Raw genomic sequence first — 25,288 nt, forward strand, 5'->3', positions numbered from 1 at the left:
CCCCTCCCACGCTGAGAGAGGTCAGCGTGAGCCCTTGCCTCACACCGGCCCCTCCCACGCTGAGAGAGGTCAGCGTGAGCCCCTTGCCTCACACCGGCCCCTCCCACGCTGAGAGAGGTCAGCGTGAGCCCTTGCCTCACACCGGCCCCTCCCACGCTGAGAGAGGTCAGCGTGAGCCCCTTGCCTCACACCGGCCCCTCCCACGCTGAGAGAGGTCAGTGTGAGCCCTTGCCTCACACCGGCCCCTCCCACGCTGAGAGAGGTCAGCGTGAGCCCCTTGCCTCACACCGGCCCCTCCCACGCTGAGAGAGGTCAGTGTGAGCCCTTGCCTCACACCGGCCCCTCCCACGCTGAGAGAGGTCAGCGTGAGCCCCTTGCCTCACACCGGCCCCTCCCACGCTGAGAGAGGTCAGTGTGAGCCCTTGCCTCACACCGGCCCCTCCCACGCTGAGAGAGGTCAGCGTGAGCCCCTGCCTCAACAGGCCACCGTGAGGGAGGAGCAGGGTCGCACGCGGGCTGCTGGGAGGCAGGCAGGGACTTGGGCCTGGGAGGTCGCGGTGGGGCGAGAGCTGGGCCTGGAGACACCCCTCTGAGGGAACGGCGGGGCCTACAGACTCTGTTCTCCAGCCGGAGCTGGGACTGTTCAGGTACTGGGAGGCGGGATGTGGGTCTGAAGAGCTTGGTTGCCGAAACTTCGGGGTCTACAAACGCAGGCGGGAGCTGAGCCAAAAGAGCTTGTTTCCTGGGAGGCGGGAGATGCAGCCAGGAGAAACAGCTGTGCCTGCAGAGGCCGCCATGTGGGAGGCGGAGGCCGGGCCTCCTCAAATCGGCCTCTCCAGACCCACTTGCAGCCTCCCGGCGTCCTCCCCGGGCCCAGCTCTTCCTCCCGGCTGTGTCTCCAGGCCTGACTCTGGCCTCCCAACACCGTCTTTGGACTCAGCTCCTGCCCAGCTCCCAGCGGCCCTGGTAGGCCCACCACTTCCCGAAGCCAAGCTCCCCAGGCCCAGCTCAGGCCTCACGGTGGCCTCTCCAGGCTCAGCTCCTGCCCTCCGATGGCAAGGTCGGTGGGCTCCTCTAGGCCCAGCTTGGGCCTCCCGGCGGCCTCTGCAGGCCCAAATCGTCCTGAAGTCGGCCTCTCCAGGCCCAGCTCCGGCCTCCCGGCGGCCTCTGCAGGCCCAAGTCGTCGTCAAGTCGGCCTGGAATTGGGCCTGGAAGAGCAGCAAGTCGGCCTTCCCGGGCCCAGCTCCGTCCTCTCGGCGGCCTCTCCAGGTGCAAAACTTCCTCGAGTCAGCCTCTCCAGGCCCAGCTCCTCCTGCCTCCCAGTGGCCTCTTTCAGCCCAGACCAGCTCATGGCTCTTGGCGGCCTTCCCAGGCCCCGCTTTTGACTTTTGGTGGCCTCTTCAGGCCCAGAAGTTGACCTCCAGTGGGCCTTTGCAGGCCCGGCCTCCTGCCTCTCGAAGGCCTGCATGGGCCTGGACTCACAGCAGACTCACAGCGGACTCTCCATGCCCAGCTAGCTCTTGCCTCATTGCGGCCTCCCGAGTCCAAAGCTCCTGCCTCTCGGCCGCTTCGGCAGGCCCAGCTCCCGCCTGCCAGCGGCCTCTTTAGGCCCAGCTCATTCCTCACAACGGCCTTCCCAGGCCCCGTTTTTCCCTTCCGGCAGCCTCTTGGCCTCTAATTTGTTTATCTTTTGTGTATAAATCCCAAAATATTGAATTTTGGAATATTTCCACCATTATGTAAATATTTTGGTAGGTGATTTATTTGGGGTGAGTTTCTGCACCAAGCCCGAATTTTTTATTTTATTTTACTTATTATTTGGTGTTAAACAGGTTTAATGACGGTCACGGCAACTTTTTGGCACAATGAAAAATATCGCCCATGATCAACGTGTTCTGTTCTGGGGAAGGGGGCAAAGGCAGGGTGAATCACTTTCTTAAAAAGTATAGCTCAAGGTGGGAGTGCAGAGGGAATGGGGAGAAAACCCTCCCGCTGCCTGTGTCGAAGTGCAGGAGCCCCCACCCCCATACTCACCTGAGTCCAGCCCCCCTCTGCCCCCCGGGTGGCTCAGCCCAGCTCCTGCCTAGGAAAGCCTTAGTGTTGGGAGGGACCCTGATGACTGAGGAGCCTGGTAGCTCCAGGTCGCCCACACTTTCAGGTCTCTTGCCCCAGAAGGTGGCAGGATCCATTGGGAGGAAACAGGTCGCCTTGGAAGGCGTCCGTGGGTCCCCATCCCCAGGGGTAGGGGCCACAGGGGGCCCGCTCTGCTGCCTTGACCATACTCCTGGGCTTTGAAGGATCCTGGGCCCAGTAAGAAGGAGGTGGGTGCCAAGGTTGAGGAGGAAGCATCCGAGTATGTGTAGGGGGAGGACAGGGTGGGACCATAGACTTTGCCAAAAGCTGCAGGTGGATCGGGGGACCCTGGGGGCTCAGGATCCAGCAAGGGGCGGCAGGAGTAAAGGAGGAAGGAATGACAGGTGCAGGTACCTTCCCACCAAAGCCCTTGTTGCCCTCTGGCTCCTCCCCAGAGTTGTCCCCACTCTCAAGTCAGTCACCCACTCCTTGAACTTGAGATCAGTGTCAGTGGTGCTAAAGCCATCATCAGCAATGACATCATCACCCCCTCCTCCTCATGGATGACCGTGTGCTCCTCGTCACTCGCTATGTCCTCACTGGCCATGTGCTGGGAATGAGCATCTCAAGTGGGCAGCAGCAGGGCTGCCCACTGGTCACCTCCCTCACCAGGGGCTGCAAAGTGGCCTGGAGCTTCATACTGAGTAGAAGGCTTTGGGCCAGAGTATGATGCAGTGCCAGACACCACCTGTGTCAGTTCCTGTAGTGCCTGACGGTCTATTTCCCTGCCGTCCAGGCTGTGTACCCCCCTGTGGGAGAAGGCTTGGGCCAGGCTGAGCCAGGTTCCCTGACTGTGTGCAGCCGTTCTGCCCCACAGAAGCTGCTCCTTGGTATCCGAGCTCTGGAGTGTTTAGGCTGCAACTGACAGGAGTTCAGAGGACACCCCAGGGGCAGTGGCAGTGCCCGTCTCTGATATGCTCCGCTCCCACGAGCCCTTGTTACACTCCTGCTAGCCCCTGGCTTGTGGGCTTGGCCTCTGAGCTGGACTTCTTTCGGTCCTTGTTGCAAGTGGGCCACCTTCACCTGGAAGGCCAGGTCGTGGTATTTCTGCGTCTCATTGGGCCCCAGGGTGTACCACCGCTCGCTCAGCATCTGGCTGACGGTCCGGATATCCTGGTTGGAGTGACCCTGGTGCGCCCTGCCAGGGCCTGGTGCCGCTTGCTGAAGATCATGACCGCCACTCATGGGCCACCGGATGTGGTCCTTGTCCCATTTGTTGGGGCTGCGTCCATCCTTCTCAGAAGATGAGTCCTGTTCCTTGCGCAGGGCACTGAGGGACTGGGCCTGACATCATCTGAGTGGTAGAGGCAACTGGGTGTCAGGAGACATGATGGAGAGGAAAGCATCATCATGGTCATTCTCTGTCTCACTGTCCAGCAGGGACTCCCCTGAGGGGCCCAGGGCTCCTCCTCCATGGTGGGAGGTGAGCTTTTACCAGGTTCCACCACCCCCAAAGTGTGTGGGGTTGCGGGCCCTGGGCTTTCAGGGCAGGTGGCTCCAGGGGGCTGCCCAGGGTCAACACTCCCTGTCCCACCTGGTGGATGCTCATGAGCAACAGCTGCCAACTTGGCAGGTTGTTTTCTCTGGTTGGAGGCCACTGAGTGACTGGCAGGTTGCTGGGCCTCGTGTGGCTGCAGGGAGGGGTGAGGAAGGGGATGGAGTACCAGGGGAACATGGCCACAGAGTGACCTTCCACATTCCTCCACACGAACATGCTGACGCCACGGGAGGCCTCACTGAACGCAGGCCTGGGGGCCGAGTACTTGGTCCGGGCGGGGGGTTCCTGGCAGGCGCTCACACCTCGCCCCCTCCTCAGCCAAGGTGGCTTGGGCCCAGAGAAGGGGGGGTTGGAGAGGAGCAGAAGGCCAGGCCTCAAGTTTTGTTTTTTTTGTTTTTTTGTTTTTGAAATGTAGTTTGACTCTTGTCACCCAGGCTGGAGTGCAGTGGCACGATCTCAGTGGCCTTCATACCTGGCTAATTTTTTGTATTTTTACTGGAGGTGGGGTTTTGCCATGTTGGCCAGGCTGGTCTTGACCTCCCGACCTCAGGTGATCCACCCACCTCAGCCTCCCAAAATGGGATTACAGGCATGAGCCACTGCTCCCAACTTCATTCATGTTTACTTGAAAAACTCCGTTAAGCATTTTTTTAAGGTAGACCTAGTGGTCCTGAATGCCCTCAGCTTTGTTTGTCGAGGAAGCACGTTATTTCTTTTTTCTTTCTGAAGGACAGCTTTGTCAGACATAGTATTAGTTGCTGGCAGTTTTTTTCTTTCAGCACTTTGAATGTATTACTCGAGTCTGTCCTGACCTGCAAAGTTTCTTTAACTTTTGACTATTTGATTATATTGTGACTTGGTGAGTATCTATTTGGTTTGAACCTCTTTAGGAATCTTTAAGCTTCATGGATTTAGATGTCTAAATCTTTCCCATGATTTAGGCAGTTTTCAGCCATTCTTTAAATAAGCTTTCTTCTCCTTTCTCTACTTTCCTTCCCAAACTCCCATAACCTGACAATGGTTTGCCTAATGGTGTCTTGTTGGCTTTCTTTTCTCTGTCTTTTTTTCTTTTTCTTTTTCTTTTTTTTTTTTTTTTTGAGACAGAGTCATGCTCTGTCACCCAGGCTGGAGTGCAATGTGTGGTCTCGGCTCACTAGGGTTAGGGTTAGGGTTTTAGGGTTGTTAGGGTTAGGGTTTTAGGGTTGTTAGGGTTAGGGTTTTAGGGTTGTTAGGGTTAGGGTTAGGGTTTTAGGGTTGTTAGGGTTAGGGTTAGGGTTTTAGGGTTGTTAGGGTAAGGGTTAGGGTTTTAGGGTTGTTAGGGTTAGGGTTTAGGGTTAGGGTTAGGGATAGGGTTAGGGTTAGGGTTTAGGGTTAGGGTTCGGGTTCGGGTTCCGGTTAGGCTTAGGGTTTAGGGTTAGGGTTAGGGTTATTGGTTAAAGTTAGGGTTAGGGTTCGGGTTAGGGGTTAGGGTTTAGGGTTAAGGTTAGGGTTATTGGTTAGGGTTAGGGTTCGGGTTTGGGTTCTGGTTGAGGTTGGGGTTTGGGTTCGGGTTCGGGTTAGGGTTAGGGTTAGGGTCAGGGGTTAGGGGTTAGGGGTTAGGGTTTGGGGTTAGGGTTTAGGGTTAGGGTTAGGGTTTTTGGTTAGGGTTTGGGTTCGGGTTGGGGTTGTGGTTTGGGTTAGGGTTAGGGTTAGGGTTAGGGTTTGGTGTTAGCGTTAGGGGTTAGTGGTTAGGGTTAGTGTAGGGGTTAGGAGTTAGGGGTTAGGGTTAGGGTTTTGTGTTAGGTTTAGGGTTAGGGAAGGGTTAGGGTTAGGGTTAAGGTTAGGGTAAAGGCGTTAGGGTTAGGGTTAGATTACAATTTCTAACCTGTTTTATTTTGTTTTTTTTCTGAGACAGGGTCTCCCTCTGTTGTCCAAGGCTGGAGTGTAGTAGTGCTATCGCAGCTGACTGCAGCCTCAACCTTCCAGGCTGAAGCGATCCTCCTACCTCACCCTCCCACGTGGCTGAGACTACAGGTGCTTGACACTATGCCCAACTAATATTTGGAATTTTCGTATACGTGGATTCCAGAGGGGTGACAGCGAAACGTGAGTAAGCATGGATTTTGGTATATGCAGAGATGGGGTGCTGGAACTGATTCTGTATACTGAGGGACGACGACTGTATATGTTTTTACAATTACGCTGTAGGATACATTCTGTTGCATAGCCTTGAAAATAATCATTTTTAATTGAGTGGAATAATAATAATAATATTGCTAAAAGTAGCAGCTGGCCAGGTGTGGTGGCTCACACTGGTAATCGCAACACTTTGGGAGGCTGAGGCGGGAGGATGGCTTGAGGCCAAGAGTTTGCGATAGGCCTTGGAAACGCAGGGGGTGTCACCGTCCCTACAGAAAAATACATGAATTAGCCTAGTGTGGTGGCATGTTCCTGTAGTCCCAGCTACTTGGGAGGCTGAGGTGGGAGGATCGCTTGAGCCCAGGGAGGCTGAGACTGCAGTGAGTCATGATCAGGCCTCTGCACTCCAGCCTGGGTGACAGAGTGAGACCCTGTCTCAAAACAACAGAAAAGTAGCCGCTAACGTCAACTGAACTTTTATACCAGGTGCCTATTGATACCATAGTTTAATTTCTTAGAACTGTTTCTTATTTCACTTACCAACTCTGTCTTCAGTTACTCCCAGATTTCTACTGTGTGTGTCCAGATGACCTTTTGTTTAGATTGAATTGTCTCCCCAGAAGTAAGATTACTGTGAGTCATGGTGAATGGACATTCTCATTACCCTTGATGTAAGTTGACAGGGTTTTGAGTGCCTCCCAGCTATAATCTTAGCACTTTGGGAGGCCAAGAGAGGAGGATTGCTTGAGGCCAAGAGTTGGAGGAGGCAGTATGGCAGTATGGTGAGACCCTGTCTCCACTATTTTAAAAAATTGACAGGCTTTACCCTGGAAGGCTTATACACAATTTCAACACCCCTCGTAGTATAAGAAAGTGCCCATTTCACTGCACCTTTGCCAGCACAGGGTATTATAATTTAGTAAGTCATTTTTTGTTTGATTATTTTAAATAGATAAAAGACCTCATGTTACTTTACTTGTCACATTTCAACATCTTTCCTTAGCTTATTAGCTCTATCTCTTCTCTGTCTGTAAATGGTTGTTGTTGTTGTTTTGTTCTTTGAGACAGGGTCTTGCTCTGTCACCAGGCTGGACTGTAGCGGCATAATCATGCCTCGCTGCAGCCTTGACCTCCCAGGCTCAAACTTCAGCATTCCGAGTAGCTGGGACTACAAGTGTGCACCACCACTCCCAGCTAACTTTTTTTCATTTTTTTTTTGGATAGAGACAGGGTCTCACTGTGTTGTCCAGACCGGTCTCTAGCTCCTGGCCTTAAGCAATCTTCCTGCATTAGCTTCTCAAATGGCTGGAATTTCAGGCATGAGCCACCATGCCTGGCCTGGGCTAGTCCCATATTCTCTAGAGTTCTCTTTACTTTGTGCTAGCCAATCTCTCATTGTGCTGTTCACCTGTTATAATGAATAATTCTCTGTATTAAATTTTACCACTTTAAACTTTTGAGTGGTTTATGCTTCCTGATTGGACTCTGACTAATATGTTAGGAAGGGTCCCAGGAGGTAAACCCACACAGATGGGATTTGGGCATAGGTTTGGTTTCCCAGGGGGCAGTGCTGAGCTCTTTGCCAGTGGGAAATGGGATGCTGGTGATTTCCAGTAGGTGACCTCACAGTGACTCAAGCTACCACTTACTGCTGATTGTGACAAAATGCCAGCTGAGGCACATGCCTTGGGAGCTAAGTGGTTTCTGCCCTTGACCACTGTGAAGACTGTTTTGGGAAGGGTCGCTTTGGATGCACTTGAGCAGGGGTCCCCAACCCCTGAGCCATGGAGCCGTAAGGAGCCACACAGCAGGAGGTGAGTGGTGTCCAGTGAGGGAGTGAGGGAAGCTTCGTCTGTATTTACAGCCACTCCCCTTTGCTCACATTCCCGCCTGAGCTCCGCCTTCTCAGATGAGCAGCAGCATTAGATTCTCACAGGAGAACGCACCCTGTTGTGAACCGGGTATGTGAGGGATCTAGGTTGCGCTGTCCTTATGAGAATCTAATACCTATTGATCTGTCACTTTCTCCCATCACGCTCAGGTGGGACCATCCAGTTTCAGGAAAACAAGCTTAACACGCCCACTGATTCGACATTATGGTGAGTTCTATAATTATTTTATTATATATTACAGTGTAATAATGGAAATAAAGTGCCTAATAAATGTAAATGTGCTTACATCTTTTGGCCCAGCTCCTACCTCCCGGCAGCCTCTCCAGGCCCAGAACTTTCTCCAGTCAGTCTCTACAGACCAAGCTCCTGACTCACAATGGCCTATTTAGGCCCATACCCTACGTCACGGCAGTCTCCGCAGATGAGGCTACTGCCTCACAACAGCCTCCACAGGCACAGCTCCATCGTTACAATGGCCTCTTTAGACCCAGCTCCTGCCTCCCAGCCTTCTCTCCAGGCCCTGAACTTTCTCCGTAAGTTGAGGTAGCTGGGACTGTAGGTATACATGACGATACTTGGGTAATTTTTAAATTGTTTTGTAGACATGGGGTCTCACTTTGTTGGCCAGGCTGGTTTCAAACTAATGGCCTCAAGTGACCCTTCCACCCCTGCCTCCCATCCTCGAGGTATTTGCCACCACAAGGAGCACTTGTTCAATTTTCTAAAAAAAAAATTTCTAAAGTAAGGCTGTGGGATGATGGCAGGAAGATAAAAGAAAAACAGAAGAATAAGTTAAAGTGACTTATTCACACATATTCTTTTGGCAGCAAGAAGAACTTTTAGTATATACATTCCTTACAAACAAACAAAGGGCAGGTAAACAATGTTGTATAGGAACTTCAACACACACTGTACAGTATTCCCACTTTGCTGACATAAGTTACGGAAATTTCGTAGTTTACTTGAGTGTCGCTACCAGTGTTTTGCTTCTCTGATGATTTTTATCAACTTCCTCATCTGTTAACTTCTCTCCAAGGTATGTCATGTCACGACATACTGCCGCTGCACGAACATGGCCAGTGTCTTCCTATTCAACATGTAGAATGCTTTCCTAATTTCTCTTTTTACTCTCTGTCTTTGTGTTCTGCATTTTCCTTACTTTTATTGTCAGAAACTCCAGAAAGTCAATCGTACTAATTTATCACGATTTGCTTTATTAATTTATACTTTGCTTATATGGAATTTTGCCCAGCAGACCTCATTACAGTTTCTAACCTGTTTTATTTATTTATTTATTTTCCGAGACAGGGTCTCCCTCTGTTGTCCAAGGCTGGAGTGTAGTAGCGCTATCGCAGCTGACTGCAGCCTCAACCTTCCAGGCTGAAGCGATCCTCCCACCTCAACCTCCCACGTGGCTGAGACTACAGGTGCTTGCCACTATGCCCAACTAATATTTGGAATTTTCGTATACGTGGATTCCAGAGGGGTGACAGCGTAACGTGAGTAAGCATGGATTTTGGTATATGCAGAGATGGGGTGCTGGAACTGATTCTGTATACTGAGGGATGACGACTGTATATGTTTTTACAATTACGCTGTAGGATACATACTGTTGCATAGCCTTGAAAATAATCATTTTTAATTGAGTGGAATAATAATAATAATATTGCTAAAAGTAGCAGCTGGCCAGGTGTGGTGGCTCACACTGGTAATCGCAACACTTTGGGAGGCTGAGGCGGGAGGATGGCTTGAGGCCAAGAGTTTGCGATAGGCCTTGGAAACAAAGGGGGAGTCACCATCCCTACAGAAAAACACATGAATTAGCCTAGTGTGGTGGCATGTTCCTGTAGTCCCAGCTACTTGGGAGGCTGAGGTGGGAGGATCACTTGAGCCCAGGGAGGCTGAGACTGCAGTGAGTCATGATCAGGCCTCTGCACTCCAGCCTGGGTGACAGAGTGAGACCCTGTCTCAAAACAACAAAAAAGTAGCAGCTAACATCAACTGACCTTTTACCAGGTGCCTACCGATACCATAGTTTAATTTCTTAGAACTGTTTCTTATTTCACTTACCAACTCTGTCTTCAGTTACTCCCAGATTTCTACTGTGTGTGTACAGATGATCTTTTGTTTGGATTGAATTGTCTCCCCAGAAGTAAGATTACTGTGAGTCATGGTGAATGGACATTCTCATTACCTTTGATGTAAATTGACAGGGTTTTGGGTGCCTCCCAGGTATAATCTTAGCACTTTGGGAGGCTAAGAGAGGAGGATTGCTTGAGGCCAAGAGTTGGAGGAGGCAGTATGGCAGTATGGTGAGACCCTGTCTCCATTATTTTAAAAAATTGACAGGCTTTACCCTGGAAGGCTTATACACAATTTAAACACCCCTCATAGTATAAGAAAGTGCCCATTTCACTGCACCTTTGCCAGCACAGGGTATTATAATTTAGTAAGTCATTTTTTGTTTGATTATTTTAAATAGACAAAAGACCTCATGTTACTCTACTTGTCACATTTCAACGTCTTTCCTCAGCTTATTAGCTCTATTTCTTTTCTGTCTGTAAATGGTTGTTGTTGTTTTGTTCTTGGAGACAGGGTCTTGCTCTGTCACCAGGCTGGACTGTAGTGGCATAATCATGCCTCACTGCAGCCTTGACCTCCCAGGCTCAAACTTCAGCATTCCGAGTAGCTGGGACTACAAGTGTGCACCACCACTCCCAGCTAACTTTTTTCTTCTTTTGGATAGAGACAGGGTCTCACTGTGTTGTCCAGACCGGTCTCTAGCTCCTGGCCTTAAGCAATCCTCCTGCATTAGCTTCTCAAATGGCTGGAATTTCAGGCATGAGCCACCATGCCTGGCCTGGGCTAGTCCCATATTCTCTAGAGTTCTCTTTACTTTGTGCTAGCCAATCTCTCATTATGCTGTTCACCTGTTATAATGAATAATTCTCCATATTAAATTTTACCACTTTAAACTTTTGAGTGGTTTATGCTTCCTGATTGGACTCTGACTAATATGTTAGGAAGGGTCCCAGGAGGTAAACCCACACAGATGGGATTTGGGCATAGGTTTGGTTTCCCAGGGGGCAGTGCTGAGCTCTTTGCCAGTGGGAAATGGGATGCTGGTGATTTCCAGTAGGTGACCTCACAGTGACTCAAGCTACCTCTTACTGTTGATTGTGATGAAATGCCAGCTGAGGCACATGCCTTGGGAGCTAAGTGGTTGCTGCCCTTGACCACTGTGAAGACTGTTTTGGGAAGGGTCGCTTTGGATGCACTTGAGCAGGGGTCCCCAACCCCTGAGCCATGGAGCCGTAGGCAGCCACACAGCAGGAGGTGAGTGGTGTCGAGTGAGGGAGTGAGGGAAGCTTCGTCTGTATTTACAGCCACTCCCCTTTGCTCACATTCCCGCCTGAGCTCCGCCTTCTCAGATGAGCAGCAGCATTAGATTCTCATAGGAGAACGCACCCTGTTGTGAACCGTGCATGTGAGGGATCTAGGTTGCGCTGTCCTTATGAGAATCTAATACCTATTGATCTGTCACTTTCTCCCATCACGCTCAGGTGGGACCATCCAGTTTCAGGAAAACAAGCTTAACACGCCCACTGATTCGACATTATGGTGAGTTCTATAATTATTTTATTATATATGGGATATATAATAAATATATATATTTATTATATATATTAATATGTTAAATATATTAATATATGAAATATATTATTATATATTGTAATAATGGAAATAAAGTCCCTAATAAATGTAAATGTGCTTAAATCTTTTGGCCCAGCTCCTACCTCCCGGCAGCCTCTCCAGGCCCAGAACTTTCTCCAGTCAACCTCTACAGACCAAGCTCATGACTCACAATGGCCTATTTAGGCCCATACCCTACGTCACGGCAGTCTCCGCAGATGAGGCTGCTGCCTCACAACAGCCTCCACAGGCACAGCTCCATCGGATATGGGATATATCCAATATCCACAGCCCACAGCTTCCTCAAGCCAAGCTCCCCAGGCCCAGGTCAGGCCTCACGGTGGCCTCTCCAGGATGAGCTCCTGCCCTCCGATGGCACCTGCAGGCCCCAAATGGTCTCCGGTCGGTGGGCTCCTCCACGCCAAGCTTGGGCCTCCCGGCGACCTCTGCAGGCCCAAGTTGTCCTGAAGTTGGCATCTCCCGGCCGTGCCTCCCAGCAAGTAAGCAAGCTCTTTTGGCTCAACTCCTGCCCAGCTCCCAACCGCCTTTGTGGGCCCCGAACTTTCTCCAGCCAAGTTCTTCGGGCCTAATTCCTGCCGCCCGGTGGCCTGTACGGGCCCAGCAATGGTTGGAGAACAGCCTATGCAGGTCCCGCTCTTGCCTCCCAGGGGCCTCTCCAGGCCCAGCTCTTGACCCCACGGCAGCCTCTCAGGGCCAAGTCCCTGCCTGCCTCCCAGCAGCCCGCGTGCGGCCCAGCTCCTCCCTCACGGTGGCCTGTTGATGCCCATGCCTCTGGTACCCTGCCCAGAGGCATGAGCCCCTGCCTCACACCGGCCCCTCCCACGCTGAGAGAGGTCAGCGTGAGCCCTTGCCTCACACCGGCCCCTCCCATGCTGAGAGAGGTCAGAGTGAGCCCCATGCCTCACACCGGCCCCTCCCATGCTGAGAGAGGTCAGCGTGAGCCCTTGCCTCACACCGGCCCCTCCCACGCTGAGAGAGGTCAGCGTGAACCCCTTGCCTCACACCGGCCCCTCCCACGCTGAGAGAGGTCGTGAGCCCTTGCCTCACACCAGCCCCTCCCATGCTGAGAGAGGTCAGAGTGAGCCCCATGCCTCACACCGGCCCCTCCCACGCTGAGAGACGTCAGCGTGAGCCCTTGCCTCATACCTTCCCCTCCCACGCTGAGAGAGGTCAGCGTGAGCCCTTGCCTCACACCGGCCCCTCCCACACTGAGAGAAGTCAGAGTGAGCCCCATGCCTCACACCGGCCCCTCCCAGGCTGAGAGAGGTCAGCGTGAGCCCTTGCCTCACACCGGCCCCTCCCACGCTGAGAGAGGTCAGCGTGAGCCCCTTGCCTCACACCGGCCCCTCCCACGCTGAGAGAGGTCAGCGTGAGCCCTTGCCTCACACCGGCCCCTCCCTCGCTGAGAGAGGTCAGCGTGAGCCCTTGCCTCACACCGGCCCCTCCCACGCTGAGAGAGGTCAGCGTGAGCCCTTGCCTCACACCGGCCCCTCCCACACTGAGAGAGGTCAGAGTGAGCCCCATGCCTCACACCGGCCCCTCCCACGCTGAGAGAGGTCAGGGTGAGCCCTTGCCTCACACCGGCCCCTCCCACGCTGAGACAGGTCACAGTGAGCCCCATGCCTCACACCGGCCCCTCCCACGCTGAGAGAGGTCAGCGTGAGCCCTTGCCTCACACCGGCCCCTCCCACGCTGAGAGAGGTCAGAGTGAGCCCCATGCCTCACACCGGCCCCTCCCACACTGAGAGAGGTCAGCGTGAGCCCTTGCCTCACACCGGCCCCTCCCACGCTGAGAGAGGTCAGAGTGAGCCCCATGCCTCACACCGGCCCCTCCCACACTGAGAGAGGTCAGCGTGAGCCCCATGCCTCACACCGGCCCCTCCCACGCTGAGAGAGGTCAGCGTGAGCCCTTGCCTCACACCGGCCCCTCTCACGCTGAGAGAGGTCAGAGTGAGCCCCATGCCCCACACCGGCCCCTCCCACGCTGAGAGAGGTCAGCGTGAGCCCTTGCCTCACACCGGCCCCTCCCACGCTGAGAGAGGTCAGCGTGAGCCCTTGCCTCACACCGGCCCCTCCCTGGCTGACAGAGGTCAGCCTGGGCCCCATGCCTCACACCGGCCCCTCCCACAGTGAGAGAGGTCAGCATGAGCCCTTGCCTCACACCGGCCCCTCCCACGCTGAGAGAGGTCAGCGTGAGCCCTTGCCTCACACCGGCCCCTCCCACGCTGAGAGAGGTCAGAGTGAGCCCCATGCCTCACACCGGCCCCTCCCACGCTGAGAGAGGTCAGCGTGAGCCCCATGCCTCACACCGGCCCCTCCCACGGTGAGAGAGGTCAGCGTGAGCCCTTGCCTCACACCGGCCCCTCTCACGCTGAGAGAGGTCAGCGTGAGCCCCATGCCTCACACCGGCCCCTCCCACGCTGAGAGAGGTCAGCGTGAGCCCTTGCCTCACACCGGCCCCTCCCACGCTGAGAGAGGTCAGCGTGAGCCCTTGCCTCACACCGGCCCCTCCCTCGCTGACAGAGGTCAGCGTGAGCCCCTTGCCTCACACCGGCCCCTCCCACGCTGAGAGAGGTCAGCGTGAGCCCTTGCCTCACACCGGCCCCTCCCACGCTGAGAGAGGTCAGCGCGAGCCCCTTGCCTCACACCGGCCCCTCCCACGCTGAGAGAGGTCAGCGTGAGCCCTTGCCTCACACCGGCCCCTCCCACGCTGAGAGAGGTCAGCGTGAGCCCCTTGCCTCACACCGGCCCCTCCCACGCTGAGAGAGGTCAGCGTGAGCCCTTGCCTCACACCGGCCCCTCCCACGCTGAGAGAGGTCAGCGTGAGCCCCTTGCCTCACACCGGCCCCTCCCACGCTGAGAGAGGTCAGCGTGAGCCCTTGCCTCACACCGGCCCCTCCCACGCTGAGAGAGGTCAGCGTGAGCCCCTTGCCTCACACCGGCCCCTCCCACGCTGAGAGAGGTCAGCGTGAGCCCTTGCCTCACACCGGCCCCTCCCACGCTGAGAGAGGTCAGCGTGAGCCCCTTGCCTCACACCGGCCCCTCCCACGCTGAGAGAGGTCAGCGTGAGCCCTTGCCTCACACCGGCCCCTCCCACGCTGAGAGAGGTCAGCGTGAGCCCCTTGCCTCACACCGGCCCCTCCCACGCTGAGAGAGGTCAGCGTGAGCCCTTGCCTCACACCGGCCCCTCCCACGCTGAGAGAGGTCAGCGTGAGCCCCTTGCCTCACACCGGCCCCTCCCACGCTGAGAGAGGTCAGTGTGAGCCCTTGCCTCACACCGGCCCCTCCCACGCTGAGAGAGGTCAGCGTGAGCCCCTTGCCTCACACCGGCCCCTCCCACGCTGAGAGAGGTCAGTGTGAGCCCTTGCCTCACACCGGCCCCTCCCACGCTGAGAGAGGTCAGCGTGAGCCCCTGCCTCAACAGGCCACCGTGAGGGAGGAGCAGGGTCGCACGCGGGCTGCTGGGAGGCAGGCAGGGACTTGGGCCTGGGAGGTCGCGGTGGGGCGAGAGCTGGGCCTGGAGACACCCCTCTGAGGGAACGGCGGGGCCTACAGACTCTGTTCTCCAGCCGGAGCTGGGACTGTTCAGGTACTGGGAGGCGGGATGTGGGTCTGAAGAGCTTGGTTGCCGAAACTTCGGGGTCTACAAACGCAGGCGGGAGCTGAGCCAAAAGAGCTTGTTTCCTGGGAGGCGGGAGATGCAGCCAGGAGAAACAGCTGTGCCTGCAGAGGCCGCCATGTGGGAGGCGGAGGCCGGGCCTCCTCAAATCGGCCTCTCCAGACCCACTTGCAGCCTCCCGGCGTCCTCCCCGGGCCCAGCTCTTCCTCCCGGCTGTGTCTCCAGGCCTGACTCTGGCCTCCCAACACCGTCTTTGGACTCAGCTCCTGCCCAGCTCCCAGCGGCCCTGGTAGGCCCACCACTTCCCCAAGCCAAGCTCCCCAGGCCCAGCTCAGGCCTCACGGTGGCCTCTCCAGGCTCAGCTCCTGCCCTCCGATGGCAAGGTCGGTGGGCTCCTCTAGGCCCAGCTTGGGCCTCCCGGCGGCCTCTGCAGGCCCAAATCGTCCTGAAGTCGGCCTCTCCAGGCCCAGCTCCGGCCTCCCGGCGGCCTCTGCAGGCCCAAGTCGTCGTCAAGTCGGCCTGGAATTGGGCCTGGAAGAGCAGCAAGTCGGCCTTCCCGGGCCCAGCTCCGTCCTCTCGGCGGCCTCTCCAGGTGCAAAACTTCCTCGAGTCAGCCTCTCCAGGCCCAGCTCCTCCTGCCTCCCAGTGGCCTCTTTCAGCCCAGACCAGCTCATGGCTCTTGGCGGCCTTCCCAGGCCCCGCTTTTGACTTTTGGTGGCCTCTTCAGGCCCAGAAGTTGACCTCCAGTGGGCCTTTGCAGGCCCGGCCTCCTGCCTCTCGAAGGCCTGCATGGGCCTGGACTCACAGCAGACTCACAGCGGACTCTCCATGCCCAGCTAGCTCTTGCCTCATTGCGGCCTCCCGAGTCCAAAGCTCCTGCCTCTCGGCCGCTTCGGCAGGCCCAGCTCCCGCCTGCCAGCGGCCTCTTTAGGCCCAGCTCATTCCTCACAACGGCCTTCCCAGGCCCCGTTTTTCCCTTCCGGCAGCCTCTTGGCCTCTAATTTGTTTATCTTTTGTGTATAAATCCCAAAATATTGAATTTTGGAATATTTCCACCATTATGTAAATATTTTGGTAGGTGATTTATTTGGGGTGAGTTTCTGCACCAAGCCCGAATTTTTTATTTTATTTTACTTATTATTTGGTGTTAAACAGGTTTAATGACGGTCACGGCAACTTTTTGGCACAATGAAAAATATCGCCCATGATCAACGTGTTCTGTTCTGGGGAAGGGGGCAAAGGCAGGGTGAATCACTTTCTTAAAAAGTATAGCTCAAGGTGGGAGTGCAGAGGGAATGGGGAGAAAACCCTCCCGCTGCCTGTGTCGAAGTGCAGGAGCCCCCACCCCCATACTCACCTGAGTCCAGCCCCCCTCTGCCCCCCGGGTGGCTCAGCCCAGCTCCTGCCTAGGAAAGCCTTAGTGTTGGGAGGGACCCTGATGACTGAGGAGCCTGGTAGCTCCAGGTCGCCCACACTTTCAGGTCTCTTGCCCCAGAAGGTGGCAGGATCCATTGGGAGGAAACAGGTCGCCTTGGAAGGCGTCCGTGGGTCCCCATCCCCAGGGGTAGGGGCCACAGGGGGCCCGCTCTGCTGCCTTGACCATACTCCTGGGCTTTGAAGGATCCTGGGCCCAGTAAGAAGGAGGTGGGTGCCAAGGTTGAGGAGGAAGCATCCGAGTATGTGTAGGGGGAGGACAGGGTGGGACCATAGACTTTGCCAAAAGCTGCAGGTGGATCGGGGGACCCTGGGGGCTCAGGATCCAGCAAGGGGCGGCAGGAGTAAAGGAGGAAGGAATGACAGGTGCAGGTACCTTCCCACCAAAGCCCTTGTTGCCCTCTGGCTCCTCCCCAGAGTTGTCCCCACTCTCAAGTCAGTCACCCACTCCTTGAACTTGAGATCAGTGTCAGTGGTGCTAAAGCCATCATCAGCAATGACATCATCACCCCCTCCTCCTCATGGATGACCGTGTGCTCCTCGTCACTCGCTATGTCCTCACTGGCCATGTGCTGGGAATGAGCATCTCAAGTGGGCAGCAGCAGGGCTGCCCACTGGTCACCTCCCTCACCAGGGGCTGCAAAGTGGCCTGGAGCTTCATACTGAGTAGAAGGCTTTGGGCCAGAGTATGATGCAGTGCCAGACACCACCTGTGTCAGTTCCTGTAGTGCCTGACGGTCTATTTCCCTGCCGTCCAGGCTGTGTACCCCCCTGTGGGAGAAGGCTTGGGCCAGGCTGAGCCAGGTTCCCTGACTGTGTGCAGCCGTTCTGCCCCACAGAAGCTGCTCCTTGGTATCCGAGCTCTGGAGTGTTTAGGCTGCAACTGACAGGAGTTCAGAGGACACCCCAGGGGCAGCGGCAGTGCCCGTCTCTGATATGCTCCGCTCCCACGAGCCCTTGTTACACTCCTGCTAGCCCCTGGCTTGTGGGCTTGGCCTCTGAGCTGGACTTCTTTCGGTCCTTGTTGCAAGTGGGCCACCTTCACCTGGAAGGCCAGGTCGTGGTATTTCTGCGTCTCATTGGGCCCCAGGGTGTACCACCGCTCGCTCAGCATCTGGCTGACGGTCCGGATATCCTGGTTGGAGTGACCCTGGTGCGCCCTGCCAGGGCCTGGTGCCGCTTGCTGAAGATCATGACCGCCACTCATGGGCCACCGGATGTGGTCCTTGTCCCATTTGTTGGGGCTGCGTCCATCCTTCTCAGAAGATGAGTCCTGTTCCTTGCGCAGGGCACTGAGGGACTGGGCCTGACATCATCTGAGTGGTAGAGGCAACTGGGTGTCAGGAGACATGATGGAGAGGAAAGCATCATCATGGTCATTCTCTGTCTCACTGTCCAGCAGGGACTCCCCTGAGGGGCCCAGGGCTCCTCCTCCATGGTGGGAGGTGAGCTTTTACCAGGTTCCACCACCCCCAAAGTGTGTGGGGTTGCGGGCCCTGGGCTTTCAGGGCAGGTGGCTCCAGGGGGCTGCCCAGGGTCAACACTCCCTGTCCCACCTGGTGGATGCTCATGAGCAACAGCTGCCAACTTGGCAGGTTGTTTTCTCTGGTTGGAGGCCACTGAGTGACTGGCAGGTTGCTGGGCCTCGTGTGGCTGCAGGGAGGGGTGAGGAAGGGGATGGAGTACCAGGGGAACATGGCCACAGAGTGACCTTCCACATTCCTCCACACGAACATGCTGACGCCACGGGAGGCCTCACTGAACGCAGGCCTGGGGGCCGAGTACTTGGTCCGGGCGGGGGGTTCCTGGCAGGCGCTCACACCTCGCCCCCTCCTCAGCCAAGGTGGCTTGGGCCCAGAGAAGGGGGGGTTGGAGAGGAGCAGAAGGCCAGGCCTCAAGTTTTGTTTTTTTTGTTTTTTTGTTTTTGAAATGTAGTTTGACTCTTGTCACCCAGGCTGGAGTGCAGTGGCACGATCTCAGTGGCCTTCATACCTGGCTAATTTTTTGTATTTTTACTGGAGGTGGGGTTTTGCCATGTTGGCCAGGCTGGTCTTGACCTCCCGACCTCAGGTGATCCACCCACCTCAGCCTCCCAAAATGGGATTACAGGCATGAGCCACTGCTCCCAACTTCATTCATGTTTACTTGAAAAACTCCGTTAAGCATTTTTTTAAGGTAGACCTAGTGGTCCTGAATGCCCTCAGCTTTGTTTGTCGAGGAAGCACGTTATTTCTTTTTTCTTTCTGAAGGACAGCTTTGTCAGACATAGTATTAGTTGCTGGCAGTTTTTTTCTTTCAGCACTTTGAATGTATTACTCGAGTCTGTCCTGACCTGCAAAGTTTCTTTAACTTTTGACTATTTGATTATATTGTGACTTGGTGAGTATCTATTTGGTTTGAACCTCTTTAGGAATCTTTAAGCTTCATGGATTTAGATGTCTAAATCTTTCCCATGATTTAGGCAGTTTTCAGCCATTCTTTAAATAAGCTTTCTTCTCCTTTCTCTACTTTCCTTCCCAAACTCCCATAACCTGACAATGGTTTGCCTAATGGTGTCTTGTTGGCTTTCTTTTCTCTGTCTTTTTTTCTTTTTCTTTTTCTTTTTTTTTTTTTTTTTTTGAGACAGAGTCATGCTCTGTCACCCAGGCTGGAGTGCAATGTGTGGTCTCGGCTCACTAGGGTTAGGGTTAGGGTTTTAGGGTTGTTAGGGTTAGGGTTTTAGGGTTGTTAGGGTTAGGGTTTTAGGGTTGTTAGGGTTAGGGTTAGGGTTTTAGGGTTGTTAGGGTTAGGGTTAGGGTTTTAGGGTTGTTAGGGTAAGGGTTAGGGTTTTAGGGTTGTTAGGGTTAGGGTTTAGGGTTAGGGTTAGGGATAGGGTTAGGGTTAGGGTTTAGGGTTAGGGTTCGGGTTCGGGTTCCGGTTAGGCTTAGGGTTTAGGGTTAGGGTTAGGGTTATTGGTTAAAGTTAGGGTTAGGGTTCGGGTTAGGGGTTAGGGTTTAGGGTTAAGGTTAGGGTTATTGGTTAGGGTTAGGGTTCGGGTTTGGGTTCTGGTTGAGGTTGGGGTTTGGGTTCGGGTTCGGGTTAGGGTTAGGGTTAGGGTCAGGGGTTAGGGGTTAGGGGTTAGGGTTTGGGGTTAGGGTTTAGGGTTAGGGTTAGGGTTTTTGGTTAGGGTTTGGGTTCGGGTTGGGGTTGTGGTTTGGGTTAGGGTTAGGGTTAGGGTTAGGGTTTGGTGTTAGCGTTAGGGGTTAGTGGTTAGGGTTAGTGTAGGGGTTAGGAGTTAGGGGTTAGGGTTAGGGTTTTGTGTTAGGTTTAGGGTTAGGGAAGGGTTAGGGTTAGGGTTAAGGTTAGGGTAAAGGCGTTAGGGTTAGGGTTAGATTACAATTTCTAACCTGTTTTATTTTGTTTTTTTTCTGAGACAGGGTCTCCCTCTGTTGTCCAAGGCTGGAGTGTAGTAGTGCTATCGCAGCTGACTGCAGCCTCAACCTTCCAGGCTGAAGCGATCCTCCTACCTCACCCTCCCACGTGGCTGAGACTACAGGTGCTTGACACTATGCCCAACTAATATTTGGAATTTTCGTATACGTGGATTCCAGAGGGGTGACAGCGAAACGTGAGTAAGCATGGATTTTGGTATATGCAGAGATGGGGTGCTGGAACTGATTCTGTATACTGAGGGACGACGACTGTATATGTTTTTACAATTACGCTGTAGGATACATTCTGTTGCATAGCCTTGAAAATAATCATTTTTAATTGAGTGGAATAATAATAATAATATTGCTAAAAGTAGCAGCTGGCCAGGTGTGGTGGCTCACACTGGTAATCGCAACACTTTGGGAGGCTGAGGCGGGAGGATGGCTTGAGGCCAAGAGTTTGCGATAGGCCTTGGAAACGCAGGGGGTGTCACCGTCCCTACAGAAAAATACATGAATTAGCCTAGTGTGGTGGCATGTTCCTGTAGTCCCAGCTACTTGGGAGGCTGAGGTGGGAGGATCGCTTGAGCCCAGGGAGGCTGAGACTGCAGTGAGTCATGATCAGGCCTCTGCACTCCAGCCTGGGTGACAGAGTGAGACCCTGTCTCAAAACAACAGAAAAGTAGCCGCTAACGTCAACTGAACTTTTATACCAGGTGCCTATTGATACCATAGTTTAATTTCTTAGAACTGTTTCTTATTTCACTTACCAACTCTGTCTTCAGTTACTCCCAGATTTCTACTGTGTGTGTCCAGATGACCTTTTGTTTAGATTGAATTGTCTCCCCAGAAGTAAGATTACTGTGAGTCATGGTGAATGGACATTCTCATTACCCTTGATGTAAGTTGACAGGGTTTTGAGTGCCTCCCAGCTATAATCTTAGCACTTTGGGAGGCCAAGAGAGGAGGATTGCTTGAGGCCAAGAGTTGGAGGAGGCAGTATGGCAGTATGGTGAGACCCTGTCTCCACTATTTTAAAAAATTGACAGGCTTTACCCTGGAAGGCTTATACACAATTTCAACACCCCTCGTAGTATAAGAAAGTGCCCATTTCACTGCACCTTTGCCAGCACAGGGTATTATAATTTAGTAAGTCATTTTTTGTTTGATTATTTTAAATAGATAAAAGACCTCATGTTACTTTACTTGTCACATTTCAACATCTTTCCTTAGCTTATTAGCTCTATCTCTTCTCTGTCTGTAAATGGTTGTTGTTGTTGTTTTGTTCTTTGAGACAGGGTCTTGCTCTGTCACCAGGCTGGACTGTAGCGGCATAATCATGCCTCGCTGCAGCCTTGACCTCCCAGGCTCAAACTTCAGCATTCCGAGTAGCTGGGACTACAAGTGTGCACCACCACTCCCAGCTAACTTTTTTTCATTTTTTTTTTGGATAGAGACAGGGTCTCACTGTGTTGTCCAGACCGGTCTCTAGCTCCTGGCCTTAAGCAATCTTCCTGCATTAGCTTCTCAAATGGCTGGAATTTCAGGCATGAGCCACCATGCCTGGCCTGGGCTAGTCCCATATTCTCTAGAGTTCTCTTTACTTTGTGCTAGCCAATCTCTCATTGTGCTGTTCACCTGTTATAATGAATAATTCTCTGTATTAAATTTTACCACTTTAAACTTTTGAGTGGTTTATGCTTCCTGATTGGACTCTGACTAATATGTTAGGAAGGGTCCCAGGAGGTAAACCCACACAGATGGGATTTGGGCATAGGTTTGGTTTCCCAGGGGGCAGTGCTGAGCTCTTTGCCAGTGGGAAATGGGATGCTGGTGATTTCCAGTAGGTGACCTCACAGTGACTCAAGCTACCACTTACTGCTGATTGTGACAAAATGCCAGCTGAGGCACATGCCTTGGGAGCTAAGTGGTTTCTGCCCTTGACCACTGTGAAGACTGTTTTGGGAAGGGTCGCTTTGGATGCACTTGAGCAGGGGTCCCCAACCCCTGAGCCATGGAGCCGTAAGGAGCCACACAGCAGGAGGTGAGTGGTGTCCAGTGAGGGAGTGAGGGAAGCTTCGTCTGTATTTACAGCCACTCCCCTTTGCTCACATTCCCGCCTGAGCTCCGCCTTCTCAGATGAGCAGCAGCATTAGATTCTCACAGGAGAACGCACCCTGTTGTGAACCGGGTATGTGAGGGATCTAGGTTGCGCTGTCCTTATGAGAATCTAATACCTATTGATCTGTCACTTTCTCCCATCACGCTCAGGTGGGACCATCCAGTTTCAGGAAAACAAGCTTAACACGCCCACTGATTCGACATTATGGTGAGTTCTATAATTATTTTATTATATATTACAGTGTAATAATGGAAATAAAGTGCCTAATAAATGTAAATGTGCTTACATCTTTTGGCCCAGCTCCTACCTCCCGGCAGCCTCTCCAGGCCCAGAACTTTCTCCAGTCAGTCTCTACAGACCAAGCTCCTGACTCACAATGGCCTATTTAGGCCCATACCCTACGTCACGGCAGTCTCCGCAGATGAGGCTACTGCCTCACAACAGCCTCCACAGGCACAGCTCCATCGTTACAATGGCCTCTTTAGACCCAGCTCCTGCCTCCCAGCCTTCTCTCCAGGCCCTGAACTTTCTCCGTAAGTTGAGGTAGCTGGGACTGTAGGTATACATGACGATACTTGGGTAATTTTTAAATTGTTTTGTAGACATGGGGTCTCACTTTGTTGGCCAGGCTGGTTTCAAACTAATGGCCTCAAGTGACCCTTCCACCCCTGCCTCCCATCCTCGAGGTATTTGCCACCACAAGGAGCACTTGTTCAATTTTCTAAAAAAAAAATTTCTAAAGTAAGGCTGTGGGATGATGGCAGGAAGATAAAAGAAAAACAGAAGAATAAGTTAAAGTGACTTATTCACACATATTCTTTTGGCAGCAAGAAGAACTTTTAGTATATACATTCCTTACAAACAAACAAAGGGCAGGTAAACAATGTTGTATAGGAACTTCAACACACACTGTACAGTATTCCCACTTTGCTGACATAAGTTACGGAAATTTCGTAGTTTACTTGAGTGTCGCTACCAGTGTTTTGCTTCTCTGATGATTTTTATCAACTTCCTCATCTGTTAACTTCTCTCCAAGGTATGTCATGTCACGACATACTGCCGCTGCACGAACATGGCCAGTGTCTTCCTATTCAACATGTAGAATGCTTTCCTAATTTCTCTTTTTACTCTCTGTCTTTGTGTTCTGCATTTTCCTTACTTTTATTGTCAGAAACTCCAGAAAGTCAATCGTACTAATTTATCACGATTTGCTTTATTAATTTATACTTTGCTTATATGGAATTTTGCCCAGCAGACCTCATTACAGTTTCTAACCTGTTTTATTTATTTATTTATTTTCCGAGACAGGGTCTCCCTCTGTTGTCCAAGGCTGGAGTGTAGTAGCGCTATCGCAGCTGACTGCAGCCTCAACCTTCCAGGCTGAAGCGATCCTCCCACCTCAACCTCCCACGTGGCTGAGACTACAGGTGCTTGCCACTATGCCCAACTAATATTTGGAATTTTCGTATACGTGGATTCCAGAGGGGTGACAGCGTAACGTGAGTAAGCATGGATTTTGGTATATGCAGAGATGGGGTGCTGGAACTGATTCTGTATACTGAGGGATGACGACTGTATATGTTTTTACAATTACGCTGTAGGATACATACTGTTGCATAGCCTTGAAAATAATCATTTTTAATTGAGTGGAATAATAATAATAATATTGCTAAAAGTAGCAGCTGGCCAGGTGTGGTGGCTCACACTGGTAATCGCAACACTTTGGGAGGCTGAGGCGGGAGGATGGCTTGAGGCCAAGAGTTTGCGATAGGCCTTGGAAACAAAGGGGGAGTCACCATCCCTACAGAAAAACACATGAATTAGCCTAGTGTGGTGGCATGTTCCTGTAGTCCCAGCTACTTGGGAGGCTGAGGTGGGAGGATCACTTGAGCCCAGGGAGGCTGAGACTGCAGTGAGTCATGATCAGGCCTCTGCACTCCAGCCTGGGTGACAGAGTGAGACCCTGTCTCAAAACAACAAAAAAGTAGCAGCTAACATCAACTGACCTTTTACCAGGTGCCTACCGATACCATAGTTTAATTTCTTAGAACTGTTTCTTATTTCACTTACCAACTCTGTCTTCAGTTACTCCCAGATTTCTACTGTGTGTGTACAGATGATCTTTTGTTTGGATTGAATTGTCTCCCCAGAAGTAAGATTACTGTGAGTCATGGTGAATGGACATTCTCATTACCTTTGATGTAAATTGACAGGGTTTTGGGTGCCTCCCAGGTATAATCTTAGCACTTTGGGAGGCTAAGAGAGGAGGATTGCTTGAGGCCAAGAGTTGGAGGAGGCAGTATGGCAGTATGGTGAGACCCTGTCTCCATTATTTTAAAAAATTGACAGGCTTTACCCTGGAAGGCTTATACACAATTTAAACACCCCTCATAGTATAAGAAAGTGCCCATTTCACTGCACCTTTGCCAGCACAGGGTATTATAATTTAGTAAGTCATTTTTTGTTTGATTATTTTAAATAGACAAAAGACCTCATGTTACTCTACTTGTCACATTTCAACGTCTTTCCTCAGCTTATTAGCTCTATTTCTTTTCTGTCTGTAAATGGTTGTTGTTGTTTTGTTCTTGGAGACAGGGTCTTGCTCTGTCACCAGGCTGGACTGTAGTGGCATAATCATGCCTCACTGCAGCCTTGACCTCCCAGGCTCAAACTTCAGCATTCCGAGTAGCTGGGACTACAAGTGTGCACCACCACTCCCAGCTAACTTTTTTCTTCTTTTGGATAGAGACAGGGTCTCACTGTGTTGTCCAGACCGGTCTCTAGCTCCTGGCCTTAAGCAATCCTCCTGCATTAGCTTCTCAAATGGCTGGAATTTCAGGCATGAGCCACCATGCCTGGCCTGGGCTAGTCCCATATTCTCTAGAGTTCTCTTTACTTTGTGCTAGCCAATCTCTCATTATGCTGTTCACCTGTTATAATGAATAATTCTCCATATTAAATTTTACCACTTTAAACTTTTGAGTGGTTTATGCTTCCTGATTGGACTCTGACTAATATGTTAGGAAGGGTCCCAGGAGGTAAACCCACACAGATGGGATTTGGGCATAGGTTTGGTTTCCCAGGGGGCAGTGCTGAGCTCTTTGCCAGTGGGAAATGGGATGCTGGTGATTTCCAGTAGGTGACCTCACAGTGACTCAAGCTACCTCTTACTGTTGATTGTGATGAAATGCCAGCTGAGGCACATGCCTTGGGAGCTAAGTGGTTGCTGCCCTTGACCACTGTGAAGACTGTTTTGGGAAGGGTCGCTTTGGATGCACTTGAGCAGGGGTCCCCAACCCCTGAGCCATGGAGCCGTAGGCAGCCACACAGCAGGAGGTGAGTGGTGTC

The 25,288-nt window shown here is 52.6% G+C and overlaps 2 protein-coding genes and 1 pseudogene across 2 annotated transcripts; 2 read left to right on the forward strand and 1 right to left on the reverse strand.

Moving 5' to 3' along the window:
* Positions 1-569: 569 nt before the first annotated feature.
* LOC134807083 (putative uncharacterized protein FLJ44672) lies at positions 570-1,744 on the forward strand. The gene has a single exon (XM_063781223.1). It carries the CDS (start codon positions 757-759, stop codon positions 1,606-1,608), a length of 852 nt encoding a protein of 283 aa, XP_063637293.1. The 5' UTR covers positions 570-756; the 3' UTR covers positions 1,609-1,744.
* Positions 1,745-14,820: 13,076 nt separating this feature from the next.
* Positions 14,821-16,041, forward strand: LOC134807092 (putative uncharacterized protein FLJ44672). The gene has a single exon (XM_063781232.1). The coding sequence runs from the start codon at positions 15,054-15,056 to the stop codon at positions 15,903-15,905; it is 852 nt and encodes a 283-aa protein (XP_063637302.1). The 5' UTR covers positions 14,821-15,053; the 3' UTR covers positions 15,906-16,041.
* A 44-nt stretch (positions 16,042-16,085) lies between these two features.
* LOC134807053 (protein capicua homolog) lies at positions 16,086-21,731 on the reverse strand (annotated as a pseudogene).
* Between the last annotated feature and the right edge of the window lie 3,557 nt (positions 21,732-25,288).

Source organism: Pan troglodytes, chromosome 8, assembly GCF_028858775.2.
Source record: "Pan troglodytes isolate AG18354 chromosome 8, NHGRI_mPanTro3-v2.0_pri, whole genome shotgun sequence".
Taxonomy (NCBI): domain Eukaryota; kingdom Metazoa; phylum Chordata; class Mammalia; order Primates; family Hominidae; genus Pan; species Pan troglodytes.